General features: G+C 36.5%; 1 protein-coding gene across 4 annotated transcripts in view; it reads left to right on the forward strand.

Annotated features, from left to right (window-relative positions):
- COL14A1 (collagen type XIV alpha 1 chain) overlaps positions 1–16,936 on the forward strand; it is a 126,433-nt gene that overhangs the window by 58,648 nt on the left and 50,849 nt on the right. For all 4 annotated transcript variants that reach the window (XM_049824484.1, XM_049824494.1, XM_049824504.1 and 1 more), the window contains exons 17-26: positions 579–711; positions 1,862–1,933; positions 2,722–2,864; positions 6,730–6,859; positions 8,105–8,227; positions 9,649–9,798; positions 10,477–10,593; positions 12,451–12,597; positions 14,872–14,946; positions 16,286–16,425. In XM_049824484.1, coding sequence (XP_049680441.1) covers positions 579–711; positions 1,862–1,933; positions 2,722–2,864; positions 6,730–6,859; positions 8,105–8,227; positions 9,649–9,798; positions 10,477–10,593; positions 12,451–12,597; positions 14,872–14,946; positions 16,286–16,425 — 1,230 coding nt within the window. The remainder of the gene's footprint in view (positions 1–578; positions 712–1,861; positions 1,934–2,721; positions 2,865–6,729; positions 6,860–8,104; positions 8,228–9,648; positions 9,799–10,476; positions 10,594–12,450; positions 12,598–14,871; positions 14,947–16,285; positions 16,426–16,936) is intronic.

Raw genomic sequence — 16,936 nt, forward strand, 5'->3', positions numbered from 1 at the left:
TTACTATTAAAAACATCACACCATATAGCAAATTTCTCATCAGCACATCTCCCCTAATCCCCAAGCCTGCAGCAAATATTCTTTCAAGTTGCATTCAGATGTGTGGAACCATAACTCGGATTATAGTTCTAGTATAGAAACAGCATTTTGTAAGACTGTAGAGATACTGAATACACTTGTCATAACAGTGCTTGACTGGTAGAAATATGAATGAAAGTTAATCTACCCTGTTATGTTGCTTTAATTGATGAATGTTTTGAATTTGATTTTCAAATGAACTTCTTATGGTCAACTTTAGTAATTAATTAGTTGTGGGTGAAAATATAAGGCTACACATCAGAACAGTCAAGCTAGCCACAAAATAATAAATACATTTTAAGTATTCTTACCAGTGTTTTTTCCAGATGTACTCAGTGATACTTTTTATTTCAACATAGCTAACAAATTCTTTGGGCAGATCTGAATGTAGATTTCATTTCTTTTAAAGGAGAATCCATTTTCCTTCTTTCATTTCTGTCAATTCATATAAATTAATCAATTGCAGAACTAATTTTCTTCAATCTTACTGTGTTACTTAGGTTGTCATAAACGGAGACACAGACAGTCATGTTATTGAGGGTTTGTTGCCCAACACAGAATATGAAGTTTCTTTGCTGGCAGTTTTTGATGATGAAACTGAAAGTGAAGTTGTTGCAGTTCTTGGAGCTACACGTAAGACAAACTCGATTGTAATTTTTAGAGATGTTTAAGTGATTTAAATTCAATGCATATATTCTATATTTAAAATATTGTCCATCTTTGGGTAGCTATAATATTGAAGACTGTAGTGGTTTAGCACCAGGGCTTTCCTGACTTCATTTTTTGCTTTTCTTATTTAATATTATGTGGTAGATGGCATTGAATCAAAGTGATGGTTTGGCTCCCTATGTGAGCTGTGATATTAATAACCTTTGGATCTAGGTAGATCCATCCTACACTTCAATATTTAGTCTTTGAACAGGGTTCCTTATGAGAAGATATATTGCATTTGGGGTGGGTGGGTTAAATGTTTTAAATAATTTACAAGAATTTCATTTAAGACATTTGGCATTTAGAGTATACCCTTTTCTTTCTTATTTATGTAATTTATACTCACTAGAGGTGAATTCACTCTTGGCTGAAATAGTGGTCCAAAAAGCTTACACAGGCATCCTGTGCCATTAACATGGAAGTAACAAAGACAAAACTTGAAAATCACGTACAGTGTATTTTATAGTTTATAATGGAAACAGTGGCCAGCATTTCAGGTAGATTGCTCTATCCATTCTCTTTTTATGGATAGTGACTTGGTTAAGTAAATGACTATATCTTTCATGTGTAAATTCAAAAATTTATTTGATTCTTAGTAATTTAATTGCAGGCTTAATCTTGAACCTTTTGTTAGGACAAGAAGCCCTTACTGATCCAAATGATGCTGATCTTGCCCAGTGTTGCTGAGTGTGCTTTCCATTTTTCACTTGGACAGAAATGAAGCACCCTTAAGAAGCTTTCAATTTAATTAATCTGACAACCTTAACAAATGGTCAAAGTGGAAGTCATTATGCATAGTTCAGCCAGAAATGTGGGAAACTATATCCATTCTCATTTAATTGTACAGTTTATAATTATGTCTTATCTGTAGATTTAAGTGCTAATCCTGCAAACATATGTGCCTAAAGTAAATTAAATGAATTCTTCCCTTGTAGTCTCTGACATGCCGGAAGTGTGTGGGATACTTGTAGGTGTGAACACATAGTTTCATTCTTATAATTAGAAATACAAGATAAATACTGTGACTTCCATGTCTTGTTGAATTGTTAGTGAACTGAGTATTGTTTTTCAGTTGCAAGGACTACCACAATACCTACGACGGTGACTACTACCAGTACCACAACTTCTAAGCCCACCACAGCAGGTAAACAGCAAATGTCAACAGTTTAAATGCTGAAGGCAAAGAGCTAAGCACACCCAGATCTAGGGGCAGAGAGCTGCGATGTTACCAAGCAGTTGTTAACCCTGCTTCCTGATCGTCCATGCGGTCAGCACACTGCCACGGCAGATCTTGTGGAAGTGTAGACGCAAGCAAGGGATATCACTGGCTGAAGGTACACACTATTGCCCTCCTGCACCTCCCTTCTGTGTGTGGCCAGCTCCCTGCACGTGCCATGCGTGGATGAGGAGCCAACCTACAACACAGTGTAGGGACTCTAAATGATACCAGCGATGTTACACAGCAATACAAAGACTAATTTGGAAAATTCAACTTTCTCTCCTTTCCCTTTATAAATATGAGCTTGGAAACTCTTCAGAACTTTGTTTAGTTTTGAGTGTTCTGTTTGTTTTCCCTGGAATTAGAAAACTGACTTTTAAGGATCAACAGTTCTGGATTATTTATCTTCTGTAACATTCTAGCTGCAGTGGAGTTTTGACTATTCTAAAGCTCCATAAGCTGAATAATATAATCAAAGCAGATGGGGTAATATTTGTTAATGGCAGTGTAGGATAACTATTATTCTATTAAATGGTTAAAGTTTTTATGTTATTAATCCCCAGTATGACTGAACTGTATGGATTTGCCCCACCATGGATCTACAGACCCACTGTGATTTCAGTAGAGCTTGCAGCTACCTGGTGATAATTAGCACAATTTTAAATCTAAAAATATAGTTGAGAAAATATTAATTAAATTATTTTGGGCTTTAGTTTTTCGAACAGGAATCAGAAACCTTGTTATAGATGATGAAACAACCTCAAGTCTGAGGGTGATATGGGACATTTCAGATTACAATGTTCAGCAGTTCAGAGTGACCTATCTCACTGCAAAAGGTGACCGTGCTGAGGAAGCGGTAAGAATGGTCTGTATGGGTTTTGCAAATGGCTTCATAAGCTGGAAAAGTTTGTTTAATAATTACTAAGGCATAGTCTCTCCTTACATGATATTCTTGTTGCAATTAGTAAAAGATCCAGGTTTGGTATTACTGTGAGATTGAACTTCAAGGTTTCAATCATATAGCACCTGCTGCACTGCAGGCAACAACAGTCCAAATATAAGATCAAGGCCCAGTCACGCAGATGTTTAAAGAAGTCATAATTAGAAGACTAGCTGCCTGTCCTCTCTTTTCTCTATTTTTAAAATTTGTCTTAGGTTTTTTGGATTTATTTTTTTTTTTGCTTTTTGGGATTTTTTACTCCTAGGCTTTTTTATATCCTGAGATTGTGTTCTAACAACTCTTAAATGTTTGTACAGGACAATCTTAAGTAATTTTTTTTCTTCAGCAATTTTTCTCCTTTGCTAAAAGTCTCATTTTATGCTAAAGCAATGTAATTAAAGTTCAAATGCAGAGTTTTCATACTGTGCGTTAACCTTAACATGTCACAATAGAGACAGCATTTTTTAATCTAAATGCCTAAGAATATTTGTTATTTTTCTAATACCATATGATAATCAAAATTAAAATTGTCTTACACAGAAAAGTTTCTGGTGATCAAGATTTTGGAAAATATTTGAAAGAATGAAGAGTACTATATGTACTCTTGTGCATATAGCAAATAATTAAAAAAAGAAAGAAGCCCTAGCTGTATTTATTTTAAGATTTCACAATTTTTGAGATAATTTCAGAATTCTGGGAGGCCACGTGCTGCTTTTTCTTTTTTTTTTCTTTTTTTTGTTTGTTTTGTTTTTAATTGGTGAAATCTTAGTATTGCAGTGCTTGGTTTCCACAAAAATCATGTCATAAAATTTTAAGATAGCTATATCTCAAAATAGATACATTTAAGAGGTTAAATTGGACCGTTTGAGGTTATTTTCTTAGTAAATAGCTCATAATGCAAAAATATTCCCCATATCATTCTCCTGTGTATGTCATGTGACTCACTTCTGTTCATAGAACAGCTATATCAAAAATACAGGATTTTCTTTTTGATGCTAGGAGCTGATACTTTTAGCCCTATGTCAGACTACATCAATAAAAAATATTAAAAGGGGTTAATTGAGTATCTCTTTCCTAGAAAAATATGATTCGGTCTTTTTTCTTTTTGGTTTCATTAATCTTTTATGAGGCCTTGGTAGAAAATTACTTTTTAGCCATCTCTTTCAACTATAATCTGAAATCGAACTTTCAATGTAGTGGTTTCCTTTTGGACTGGAAAACATGTTTTATGAATTTACCTTGACTATATGATAGTATAGTATATATTATAGTGGCAAACTTGCACAGCATAATGGCACAAATTGTACTGTCCTTCTGACAATAACCTGAAGTTTCTGAAATTCAGATCTCAGATCTATTGTTTCAGCCCTGGAAAGCTTAATCAAATTCAGTTGGATGATATAAATGTAGTTCTGTTTTAGTATTCAATGACTATTATTTTAAAAGGAAATTAAAACTGTAGGAAAGGTATTCAAATTCTGGCTATTCAAAGGATGTTAGAGTTGAGTCAAAAACTCATTAAAGAAAATGATAAAATTGTAAGATTACATATCTTGGCTCTAATTACACAAATTATTTAATTTTAAGTACAGTCTCAAGTCTTCTTATCTTTGGTCACAATTCAGCAAACAGATTAACCATGTGCTTCATCTTTGAAATTAATCACGTGCATAAATACTTTACTGAATAAGGAATGATGTAAGATTATACTTACATTGAAACACTTTTTAAATGGGAGGAATGTATTTTATCATGTGGTTTCAAGCACCTGAGAGGTGCAACACAGATGTCAATAAAACAGCACAGATGTTCAATTTTTAGGGGAGTGTTTATATGTTTAAGTACATTTCTTAAGCAGAACCCAAAAGTTTTGTGGAATTTAGGCTTAAATATACTATAGCATGACAGTTCTGTGATGGATGCTTAAATTTTTTGGCTCTGATTTCAGTGATATAAATTTCAGTTACTGCTCCCTTTCCATAAAAATATTAATAAGCTTTTTAATCCTTGATGCAATTGGCTGAAAATCAGGGACTAGAAAATGTAATAGAATACTTTTCAATACAGAAGGGTCAAGCCCTAAATTGCCTGTATGTTCTTGGGTGTGCTGTAAATACTGGAAGGATCAAATTTTTCTTCTTCCTTAAAGTCAAGAATGTTTCTCTGAACACTGCTGAAAACCTATATTGTTCTGTAGAAGATCTCTGATGTGCACATGTGGAATAGAGAGAGTTCTCAATGCTTGCATCCCCTCTCCCTAAAAACCTCCAAAAGTTGGTTGTTCTTTTTTCAGAAACTTGGTTTGTGTGTTTTGAGTATATATATGGAAGAGTTTAGCATGGCAATCTTTCATGGACATGTATTTACTTGGTTTTGTCCAGTTTTGATCAATGAGTGAAGTACTTTTTTGACAAGTCTCAACACCTGGGTGTACTAGATTAATTTCCTTCTGTATATCACTTGCCAAAATTAGAAGTAGCTTGAATGTATCCTGGAGCATTAAGACTGGTGAGAGCTTTCTCATCTGAGTATATGCTTCAGAAAATTTTGTTCTGCCATCATCACATGCATCAGTCGTCTTTGAAACAACAAAACGCTTTTAGGCTCAGTTTCTGCTTTTTCCCCTTGAGTTTAAAGAGATTATAGGTCTCTCAACTTCTTGCCAAATATGTGTGGTTGCTGGCTGAGGTGATAGATTCACACAATGGACTTGGGCCTGGGAGGATCCAAAATATGAGGTTGGACCTTGGGACTGTTGCTTCCAACAACATTGCTTCAGAGCACAGGTTTGGTGCAGGAAACACAGGAACGGTTTCCTTTTTTTTTTACCATGTCCAATCCGTGTGCTAGGTAGCTCCTGTTCAGGCTTTGGAGTCTTTCTGAGATTAAAATTTTACTGTCACATTAAAAGGTTGCAAGGCTTTATTTGAGCACCTCTACCACCACTACTGTGATACTAGTTTTTGAGGCTTTGGCTAAAATACAGTCATCCATTGAATAGTTTCAGAAATAGCTGCTTATGGGGAAACCTTGTACTGTGTTAAAAGAAGCAGGGCTTAATTCAGCAGGTTGAAACATTTGCTCTAGCACACCCAAAACTGCCTAGAGGGATTTCTACAGCTTCTCTACTTCTACCGGGTTGCCTGGTTGGACTTCTGCTGCAGATCTTCCATGTTTTGTGGCAGTTTGGGATCCTCTGCTACTTGTGGGATGTTCTCCTACTTCCTCTCCTAAATAGCTACCTTCATTTCCTTGTCCCCAGACTAGATGCAGATGGGACAAACATGTTTTATTCCTGCTTGCTCAGTTCATGCTTCCTGATCTCATGAATTAATTTTCTTTCCTCCCAGGGAAGGAGGAATTTCTGTCCCCAACGAACATAAAAACCAACCTTTATTGATGGGCATAGCTTTGGACAATCATATTCATGTCAAGAATAAATACAATAAGAGGATTTATTTTGTCTGTACAGTAAAATTAAGCACTAACCATCCATATAGTACCAGTCATTTATGGAGCTGTAGTGGCTCATAGGTTTAATGTAAAACTATTATCCCATAGGCACATTCTTCTTTTTCTTTTACTTAGGTATAACTCTGTGGATCTGTTAAAAGGGTGGATAATTTAATTATTTTATTTTACCATAGAGCATCACAAACATGTAAAAATGCAAGCTATACAGCAATACTAGTGGAACATGGTGTCAGAGATCATGTAAGATGTAAAAAGGTTTTGGCCCTAGTCATTAAGCTTGATTGTTTCTTTTTTCTTGACCATCCAGGTAATGGTGCCTGGGAGACAAAACACTCTTCTGCTTCAGCCGCTTCTGTCTGATACAGAATACAAAGTTACCATCACTCCCATCTATTCTGATGGAGAAGGAGTCAGTGTCTCAGCTCCTGGGAAAACTCGTAAGTGCAAACTTTCTGCTTGTCTTTGGCCACGATATGCATGAAGAAAGGCTTACTCTTTTGGTCTTTTTTTCCTTGGCTGTAGTAATATATTTTAGTATAAACGTGGGCTTATTTTGCATGACTTATATGACTCGAGCTTTAATTAATCTCAGTTCATTGATTTATAAACAATGGGTTGCTTCTAATTGGCAAATTGTATTTTATATCCAAATACTGTGAGTTTGCAGAAACTTGTTGAGTAAAAAAGCTGGTAAGTCTTTGATAGATAGCTCACCGAGGACAAGCCAACTAATGCAGAAAATAAAGTAAACAATGCCTGCTGGGATAGTATCAAACCAACCATTGTACTGTTAGATTTTCTTTTGTGTGAGATCATTACTTCCTAAAGGTCGTTAGAAATGCTGCTGAACTTTTTATAAAAGTGATTGCATTATGTCTACAGTTCTGACCAAGTACCAAAAGATTACTCAGCTGTAGCTTAAGTTCCCTCTCTACTGTATATTGGTAAAAAAATCATCTCATTGTGCACTGCTACTCATGATAGTATAATTTTATTGAATTATTCTACTAATTTACATAATTTCTGCCTAAACTGAAGTGCTATTTGTGCAGACACTTAAATCACTTGTAAATCGTTCCTTTGATTCCATTTGAAAGTGTTAAGTGTTCACAAGAGCACAATTTATACAATAAAAGCTTTGGTGCACTTGGATTAAAAGAAACTATATAAATAAAAGATAATTATCTCTGAATTGTCTTAAGTTCTCAAAAAACTGTAGCGACAAATTTGGGAATTAATTTGAAAATTCATTGTAATTCATGATAAGACTTGCTTTTCAAGTCCCAGGATAATGTTCCAGGTGGTGGCGTGGGGCACGGGATATGTTTCCAGCCATCCGGTGGTTGTTTCCACCATTGTAAGCACATGGTGTTTTCCTTGGTGGGTTTGTGGTAGCGTGATATAGTCAATCTGCCAGGCCTCCCCATATTTATATTTCAGCCATTGTCCTCCAAGTTCATAATTAATCCTTGGTATAACTTGGTATAACTTCTTAAATTTATCAACATTAATCCACTGACTTAATGGCAAGGATGAATTTGATTAAAGGCTTTCATCCTGGCAATTTTACCTGGAAATCTGAGAGTACTGGGTATTGCACTATTTTCTTGTATATGTCTTGAGTTTTATGCATGTGCTTGTATGAGATAAACTTGTAAAAGCTCAGTTTGCTTTCCTTTTAGTACCCCTGTCTGCTCCTAGAAATTTACGTGTCTCAGATGAATGGTACAACAGATTACGTATCAGCTGGGATGCCCCACCATCACCAACAATGGGTTACAGAATTGTCTACAAACCTATCAATAGTGAGTTTTTAAACTGATTTTTTTTTTTGGCCATTTGTTTTTGACTATATAATGTCTTGAAATCATCTTTTGCTGAATTTTGTACTTAAATCCAACAGTTGCAGTTACAGCCTTGAAAGTGCTATTAACTTAGGTGTCTCACATTTTAAATATGAAAGTTTCATAGTCACAGAATGATGCAGGTTGGAAGGGATCACTGGAGAACATCTGGTCCAAGTCCCTGATCAAAACAGGGCCAGCTTGGAACAGGTTTCGCTGACCTTGTCCAGTTGAGTTTGTAATATCTCCAAGGATGGAGATTTCTTAACCTCTCTAAGCATCTGTTCCAGTTTTTGACTACCCTCATGGTGAAATTGTCTTTCTTAATATCTAATCAAAGTTTCGCATGTTGCAAATTTTGTCTGTTTTGTCTTAGTGTCCTCCTGTTTGCCTCAGAAGACATTCTGTCTCGGTCTTTTCTATCCCCTCCCATTAGGTAGGTGTAGGCAGCAATAAGATTCCCCCTTAGACTTCCCATGTTAAGGCTGGTCAAACCCAAATCTTTCAGTCTGTCCTTTTATGTCGTTTTACCATGACTCACTCTATTTCAGAGACTACCTTTGTTGTCTTCCTGTTCCTCTCTTCTGCGTTCTCCTATTCTTTAACTTCCTTCCCCTCACAATACAAAGTTTTAGTTTCCTTGACTTCCTCTCTACACCTCGCAAATACTTGACATTTTATTCATTTCTCATTTTGTCTGTGGTGCATCCTCTGCCCACCTGCACATCGCAGCTAGATAAGGCACCCAAGTTCACGCAAATTTCTTTAGAAAAGCGTAGTTCTCTATCAAGAGTGAAACACAAAGGTATGACCATTAAGGGACTAAAATACTGACCAAAGACAATACTGTTGCCTGGTTTCTGACGTGTATCCAGAACAACTAAGAGAGGTGACAAAGAAGCTGTTTGCGGTTCTGATTTGGGAAAGTTTTATTATTTTCTATTTGCATTATAATTTTTGCACAGTGTTAAATGATGCTGTTGTGTAAGAACCCCTTAGGGACTGTATTGCTGGCTGGCATCTGCTGTCCCCCCTGTTGGTCCTGGCATACCATCAAACTGGGGAGATCTTTGGCTGCCTATTTAGGGCAGTAGTAAGTCACTGAAGCAGAACATAAAGGGTCTTAACAGATGCCAGTGTCTAGCCCTGCCCTAATGAATCCCACTGCTGAATTTCCCAAGGGTGTTGTGGCTTCTATCCATGCAAGGACTAAGCATAGTGTCTTTGTTTTTGTGTATGATATAAAAAAACCACTAAAGGCAAAAAAATAGCAGTAACTTTAGGAGCACATGTAATTTTGGATGTGTCTTAAGATTTGTTTCAACTACCTGCTAATTAAATGGATGAGCAAATGATTTTCTAATTTATTTCATTTTTTGCAGTTCCTGGTCCTGCGTTGGAGACTTTTGTAGGGGATGATATTAATACCATTCTCATTCTAAATCTCTTCAGTGGAACAGAGTACAGCGTTAAAGTATTTGCTTCATACTCAACAGGCTTCAGTGATGCCCTAACAGGCATTGCCAAAACCTGTAAGAATGATTTCATGCTGTTCAGATCTCTACAGGCTGATTTTTGCTATAACTATGGCTTTGTGCAGCTCCCTGAATAAATTTTCATATGGAAGACTTACTCAGTTGTGTGTAAATTGTTTTCCTGAAGTTAAAGTCCCTTTTTTTTTTTTTTTTTTTTCTATCAGAATATATCAGGCTTTAAAATAATCTGTGGGATGTTAGGAAGACAGGGGTCATAAAGCAGATGTTATTATTTATCAGCCAAACATATTTGCTTAGTAGTAGATATCAATCTCCTTAATGGAAAGTCTATTCAGTGGGGTTTGGGGTTTTTTTTCCTAGTTCCATATATATAATATGATTCAGTCTTTATATATCTAAAGCTCAATTTTAAATTAGATTTTTACAGAAATATTGCTATAATGATACTTTTATACTTATTGGTAGTAACTGAATTTTTAACAGTGTTCATTATTTAGTTTTAATTAAATTGACTTATGTTCCAAATCTTTGGTCTAAAGATTCACTTTTTTGTCCTTCATGTTTTGGATTTTCTGGACATAATTTTTTAAGCAGCTTTTGAAATTATTTTTTAAAAATTAATTGGCACAAGTGTTTCACTATAATTCTTTTGTCATTTTTTCCTGAATGTCTTATTAGAGGTGTAAATCTAATTTTCTGGTGTTTAATTTTCAGTGTACCTGGGTGTGACAAATTTGGATTCCTATCAAGTCCGCATGACTAGTCTCTGTGCTCAGTGGCAGCTTCACAGACATGCTACTGCATACAGGGTAGTTATAGAATCACTTGTGGGTAAGTTACTAAATCATTCAATATGCAGCTACAGCCTAACCCAGAGAATTGAATTGCATAAGTTAAGAAATTACATGCAGTTGGAGCTGTAGACTGACTCCTGAAATACTGGAAGGGATGGACAGAAGAGAGTTGTGTATACATTTGAAGTTTCAGGAGTAGAAGTACCATACCTGTCCTTTTATATCAGATGTTGATAACTTGTCCTTTTTATGGGGGAGAGCTTTATCTACCCATAGAAAATAGGTGATTACCTGAGTTTTTCACTAGTGTGAAGGACAAAAGATGGATAAAGGATGAACTGAATGCATCTAATATTGTAAATAAACCATCAGTGATAGCTCTGTAGGATTAGGGTGGACATGAGAGGAGGGTAGAAGGGCAGGGAAAGCTCTGATTGAATGCGTGCTCACAGAGTTGGAACAGCATCCAGTTTTGTCTGTTCTCATTCCGTTGATTGTTAATTATAGCTAGTAGTAATGTTACTCATCTGGATAAGCATGAGATATTTTTACGCAGCCACACATGGTGCCTTGATGCTTTTAGCATTGAATGTTTAGAAGGTGAATTACAGCCTCTTCCATCTCACTGATTCTCAGGTGTAGCCAGAAGAGGTTATGGAAAAGTCACTATTTGTGCAGACTAACCCTCTTATCCCCAGTAGACATCAGTGATCTTTTGGATGGTGACAAATTAAAAGCTTGGATAACTTGAGAGAAATGCAGTTAGTAACATTGATGGGATCTATCAAAGGTATCATGGAAAATAATCCTAGTTTGGTTGCAAAAAAATTATGACCTTTCTGTGGAATGGCAAATGGATGGTGATATGGTTTATTTGAAGGCCTGGAATACAGACAATCTGTTCAGAAAGCAGAGATCTTGGCGGGCACAAGACAGCACAGATTTCCTTCTCATCTGGGAGCTAGCCAACATTCTGCTTTCATCATATAGAACTGCCAGAATTGTTTTAACTGAGCCAAAAGAGCCTAAATGTGAGCAGAATGAGCTAAAGTGTGAACAATTGCTTCTTATTAACATCTATCATGAAAAGTTTCGATTGTCAGATTGGGTGTATGTCTTGTTGAGGCTGTGATCAATTATTTTTATACTAACGTAACACCTTCTGATAAAATTCAGGTGTTTTTTCCTTGGCAGTGAATGACTGTTTGGCACTTTTTGTATATACTCTGTAAAATGTGAGATCAGTTGCTTGTATTTCACTTCTTTCTGCTACAGATTATGAATTGTGCTGAAGGTTTTCTTCTTATTATTAAAATATGCTTTATGCTATTTCCAGTACCTGGGCTTTTTCTATTGTCAACATGTTTTCCAATTCAGAATTTAGCAGAATTAATTTTTGAACCCTGTAAATACTATTCCTTAACCAACTTAAGTGGTTACCAGTGGAAGCTGGAATGCAGTCTCTAGTTCAGTCTCTCTTGCAATTACTAAGCACGTTACAGACTCTGAGAACCACAGGCATAGACAAAGATGCCGTAGAATTACATAATGCAACAATTCCTCATTAGACTCTGATAATTTAGGACCAGATCCAAAGCCCATTGATGACAGTGTTAGTGATTTTTATTAACTTCAGTGCATGGGGTGAAATTAATCTTTTTTCCTGCAGATGTCTTACACATTCCTCAGCTCCTACTTAATATGAAGGATGAAATGTTACAGACACCTCTGCACAGAGGTGAATTTCCAGAAATAAGGCAGCATGTAGTTTATTAATTTATGTCAACCATTTGCCCTTCATCTGCTGTCATGTCCCCTTCTTATTTCAGACTTAAATTACATTATTCAATAAAACAGTAAAGAAATGTTTTAATGGTTTCTTTTATAATTCCAGATGGGAAAAAGCGAGAAGTAAATCTTGGTGGAGGGACGCCTAGACATTGTTTCTTTGAGCTGATGCCTGGAACTGAATATAAAATCAGTGTTCATACACAGCTTCAGGAGATAGAGGGCCCTGCTGTAAGCATCATGGAGACAACATGTGAGTAAAATAGATCTGAGTTCAGCCAGCAGCAATAATGCTTGATTGCTTCTCATGTTTTGACCTTTGCCCACAGATGTGCTATTCCTACACAGTTTCCTTTAGCTGAGTTTTTAATTTTTCAACTACATTGTTAGTCCTCCACAGAAATGCTTACACCACTGCTGTGTATTAGTTGTGAAGTCACATTCACCAACTGTATTGAACTTGATGAGAAGGAAACAGGGAGGATGGTTTAGCTTTCTTCATAAGAAGTCCCACTAGGGATACTCTGAAAATCTGTGACTTTGAGGGAAAAAAAAAAAAATCCAGAAAAATGAAGCAAACAGAAAAACAGAGAAAGTTTTGCATCCTGCAGCTCTTGTTATTTAGTAAAATTTTACCAGTGTCTGAGTAATTTACAGTTAAATGGGACCTTGATACCCAATCTACTTATGTATTTTAAAACAAAGAAACAAACCTTTTTATTATTATTCTCAATAACACAAGACAGGCAAACAAACCCCCTCACAGCTCTTTATGAAGGCAAGATTCGCTCTCATCAGTTCAAAATACTGCAAAACAAAATACAGGATGAACAGAGTGAATATTTTAACATTATCTTTATTTTTTTGAGCCCATTTTCAATCTTGGTGATACCCTTCTTGTCATACTATATTACTATACACCACAATGCTGTTACCCTTCTCTCAGGGTAGATAATGTTTATAATTTTCCTCTTCAGGTGAACCCTCCCACACTTATGGTTTCACATAGGAAAAACTTGCACAGATGCATGACTCCACTTCTCAGTTGTCCAGGGCTCATTCTCAGAGCAGTAAGGAACAAGCCAAGCTTCTCCTGCTTTTTGGAGGAATGCATTTTGTGTGCTCTGCAATTCAGGGAATTAGGAAACATAAGGAAGAACACACTTTGGCTTACATGTCCATTTGAGAAAGATGGTTTGTGATGCAGACAAATTATTGTGTCACCTCAGAAGAAAACACTCTTCAGAGTGACCTGTACCTTTCTGGTGCTTAGAGAGCAGCTTTTCAAGTCACCTTACTGCAGTTGTGGCCCTTTCTACATGGGTCTGGTCCTAGTCGGTCTGTGGCCATGGAGGTCTTGGGCATTAGTTTCTTGTAGGTGTTTCAGAGTCTTGGCCCTTTCTTTTGTTGAAGCCAGTGGGAAAACCCACATCAGTTGCAGTGGGAGTCAGCTTGGATGTGGACATGAGGCTTGTAATGAATCCTGTTTGCACTAATCTTTCCCAAAGACAGCTGCCTTTTCTGAAGTTGTATCTAATTCTATCCATTGTCTATAAATGTAACTTATATATTATAGCAAATAAGAAGTGTAGTCTTACTTGAAGGAATGATGTTCTGTAACCTGTGGCTTCTTATGCTAATTCCATTGGAAAAAATTGGAAAAAATGCCCTTGAACAAAAGTGGAAGCTTTTCCTCAGATATAGTTGTGGGATTCAACATGTGTATGTTCTCTGAGAATTCAGCCAAGACTCTGCTGAAAGGCACTAAACAGAGCTTTTGCATTCAGCAAAGCTGTCAATCAGTGATCATATACTCAGCTAGGTTTCTGGGAGGTTGTCATTCCAAAGCTTGTTTTCAGAAGGATGAGACAATTTTCAAAAACTCTATATAGTAACCTTAGTAGAAGTTGCTGCAGTCAACAAAGCCACAGTCCTGTAGGCTTGTGGTCGGAACTACATTTCTAGCTGGAAACATAACAAGGTCTTCCACCGAATTCAGGAAAATCTTGATCAGGGCAGTGATCTGCTCTGAGTGCAGGCACTGGCTTTCTTTTGCACTGTCTCTTTGTAGTTTGGTTTGCAGGACTAATATCTTCTTCTTTCCAGGGTGGGTAGCAACCTATTTTCTGTGACTAAGGACTGGTTGTGGTCAGAAAGAAAAAGGATGCTGACCTTTTACAAAATGAATTATGGATACTAGGTCAAGAACAGAGGTGCCACATGGTCTACTACACTGGGGAAACCCAAAAAGGGGCAGTTCTAGTAGTAGTTCAGTTGTATCACTGTGTCATTCACACTGAAATGCAGCCATTAATTGCTTTGTAATAGTACTGTCCTCTTTCAGGTGGTCAGTAGAGGAGGACATTACATGCACATGGCAACCTACGTTTCTCTCCAATTGCATAACTAGTTGATTGGAGATAATGGATTTTAAATCTAGAGATGAGTCGAAAATGCTGTGTTTAATATAGATAAGATATATTGGGCTTTGAAGTATTTTTTAATATTCCTTCTTTTTATTCTTCAGTACCGTTTCCAACTCAACCACCAACAACACCTTCAACACCACCTCCACCACCTACAATCCCTCCTGCAAAAGAGGGTAAGTGCTGCATGTGTGGGTTTATAATAATTTTAAGGTGTTATTGCAATCTTTTTCTGCTTCTGACACTATTTTAGACCTGTGGGGATCAGATTTCAAAATGTATTTTCTACAGTGACACTGTTAAGTCAGCTGGCTTAAATTCAACAAGCCAAAAATCTGAGATCATTAATGTATTGCTGAAATTTGCAGAAAGGAGGGTTAATATGTGCGAGATTTTCTTTTTCTAGAACTCCTAAACCATATATATTTTGCAACTGAAGCAGACATCCTAGGGTAATTAAACTTCTAAACCAGCATGATTTTTAAAAACATGTCTACTTTAGGTAATGTGAAAAGTGTTGGCCATGTTCAGTCTCTTCTCTCTTTAAATATAGACTTCCTTCTATTTATTATTTGAACATGTAGAGTTTTGTACAGTCTCATAATTATTTCTGTGAGGGGAGCATTATTGTTGGAGACTGAGGGTCAAATCCATCAGCTTGAAGTTGGTGGGCCAAACTGACATATAGTAATTGAGAATTTAATACATAAATACAGAGAAAAAAGACCGTGTGTGTGTGTGTGTTTTAGAACTGCATAGCAGCAGATGTTTTTTTGTTTTTAATCCAAGGAGTAATCAACAGAAAACAAGAAATACAGGTACATATCTTCCTGTCCCATTCTCTGCATTTAGATGAACATTTTTCTTCAAGATGGAATATGTTGAAAAACATAACTTTGCTTTGAGTCTGTCTGTTTCTGACCCCAAGCAATAGACTTGGATTCTGTAGAGTGTTGAAGGTTCCCAGTTCCCATGAAAGAGTGAGGAACTTCTGTGAGCAAGTGCACAGCTCTGCAGGCCATTTTGCGTAAGAACATGCTAGAATAGGATGAGATGGGGGAAACCTGCATTGCTTCTAACTAATGCAGTTAAAGGGGCAAGCATTAGGCACTACAGAGCTTAGGGTAACTTTTTGAATGGACTAGTTTCCCACTGGCAACCTCCACAGTTGAAACTCTCTGATCTTGCTTACTGTGTCATGCTAGGAGTCTGGGATTCTATAAGTTCATGTGTGACTTTACTTAACGACCTAAATAAAAATAAAAATGTTTAGCCAGATTTTAAAGACCCATTATGACCTTGAAGTGTATTCTGTGATAGGATCTGTCAGTGCGGACCCTTGCAGAGCGCAGCTGGTTCTATACCTGCACTGAAGTCAATGCCAGCAGGTCTGTTTGCTAAAGCATTATTAACTAACATTAAACAAGGGCTCTTCATGACAGTTGCATTTCTTAAGTGATTTATGAGATTTCATGAGGCGTTGAGGCATTGTTCTAATTTGCTTTTCTTTCTCAGTGTGCAAAGCAGCCAAAGCTGACCTAGCGTTCCTGGTGGATGGGTCATGGAGTATTGGAGATGACAATTTCAATAAGATAATTAACTTTCTCTATAGTACCGTGGGAGCTTTGGATAAGATTGGTCCTGATGGAACGCAGGTAATCAACATGTAAAGAGACAGAAGGCGCTGGGTGTTTTAGACTAGCACCCAGTGCATTCACTAGAAGTGAAATGAATCAAAAAGTAATTGACATCATTTCACAGTTCTTTTGAAAACATAAACTGCTTTAGGACACCATTTTTTTTTCAATATCGTCTTTTAGACATACCATATGATGAAATTCATTATACGAGTTTTGCTAGTGTGAAGGCTAAGTATCATTTCAGTCTCCTCTAAATCACTCTGAGATTTAAGTTGTGTTACTGTTTGTAGTATCGCTACACACTGTGGTGTTTATTTCTAAATAAGCTAAAATTGGTGTTGATAAGGAAAATTAAAGGTTCATTTATTTAAAATCACGTGCTCTACAGAATCTACAGTACTTGAAATAAAAGGCAGTATTTACAATGATTGTTCTATTTATGTGTTTAGAGAGATGCATGAATCTGCCCCAGAAAAGATTATTAGCAAATATATTATTGTTTTAAGTGTTATCTGTATAATACGCA

The sequence above is a fragment of the Accipiter gentilis genome, chromosome 2 (genome assembly GCF_929443795.1).
Source record: "Accipiter gentilis chromosome 2, bAccGen1.1, whole genome shotgun sequence".
Taxonomy (NCBI): Eukaryota; Metazoa; Chordata; class Aves; order Accipitriformes; family Accipitridae; genus Astur; species Astur gentilis.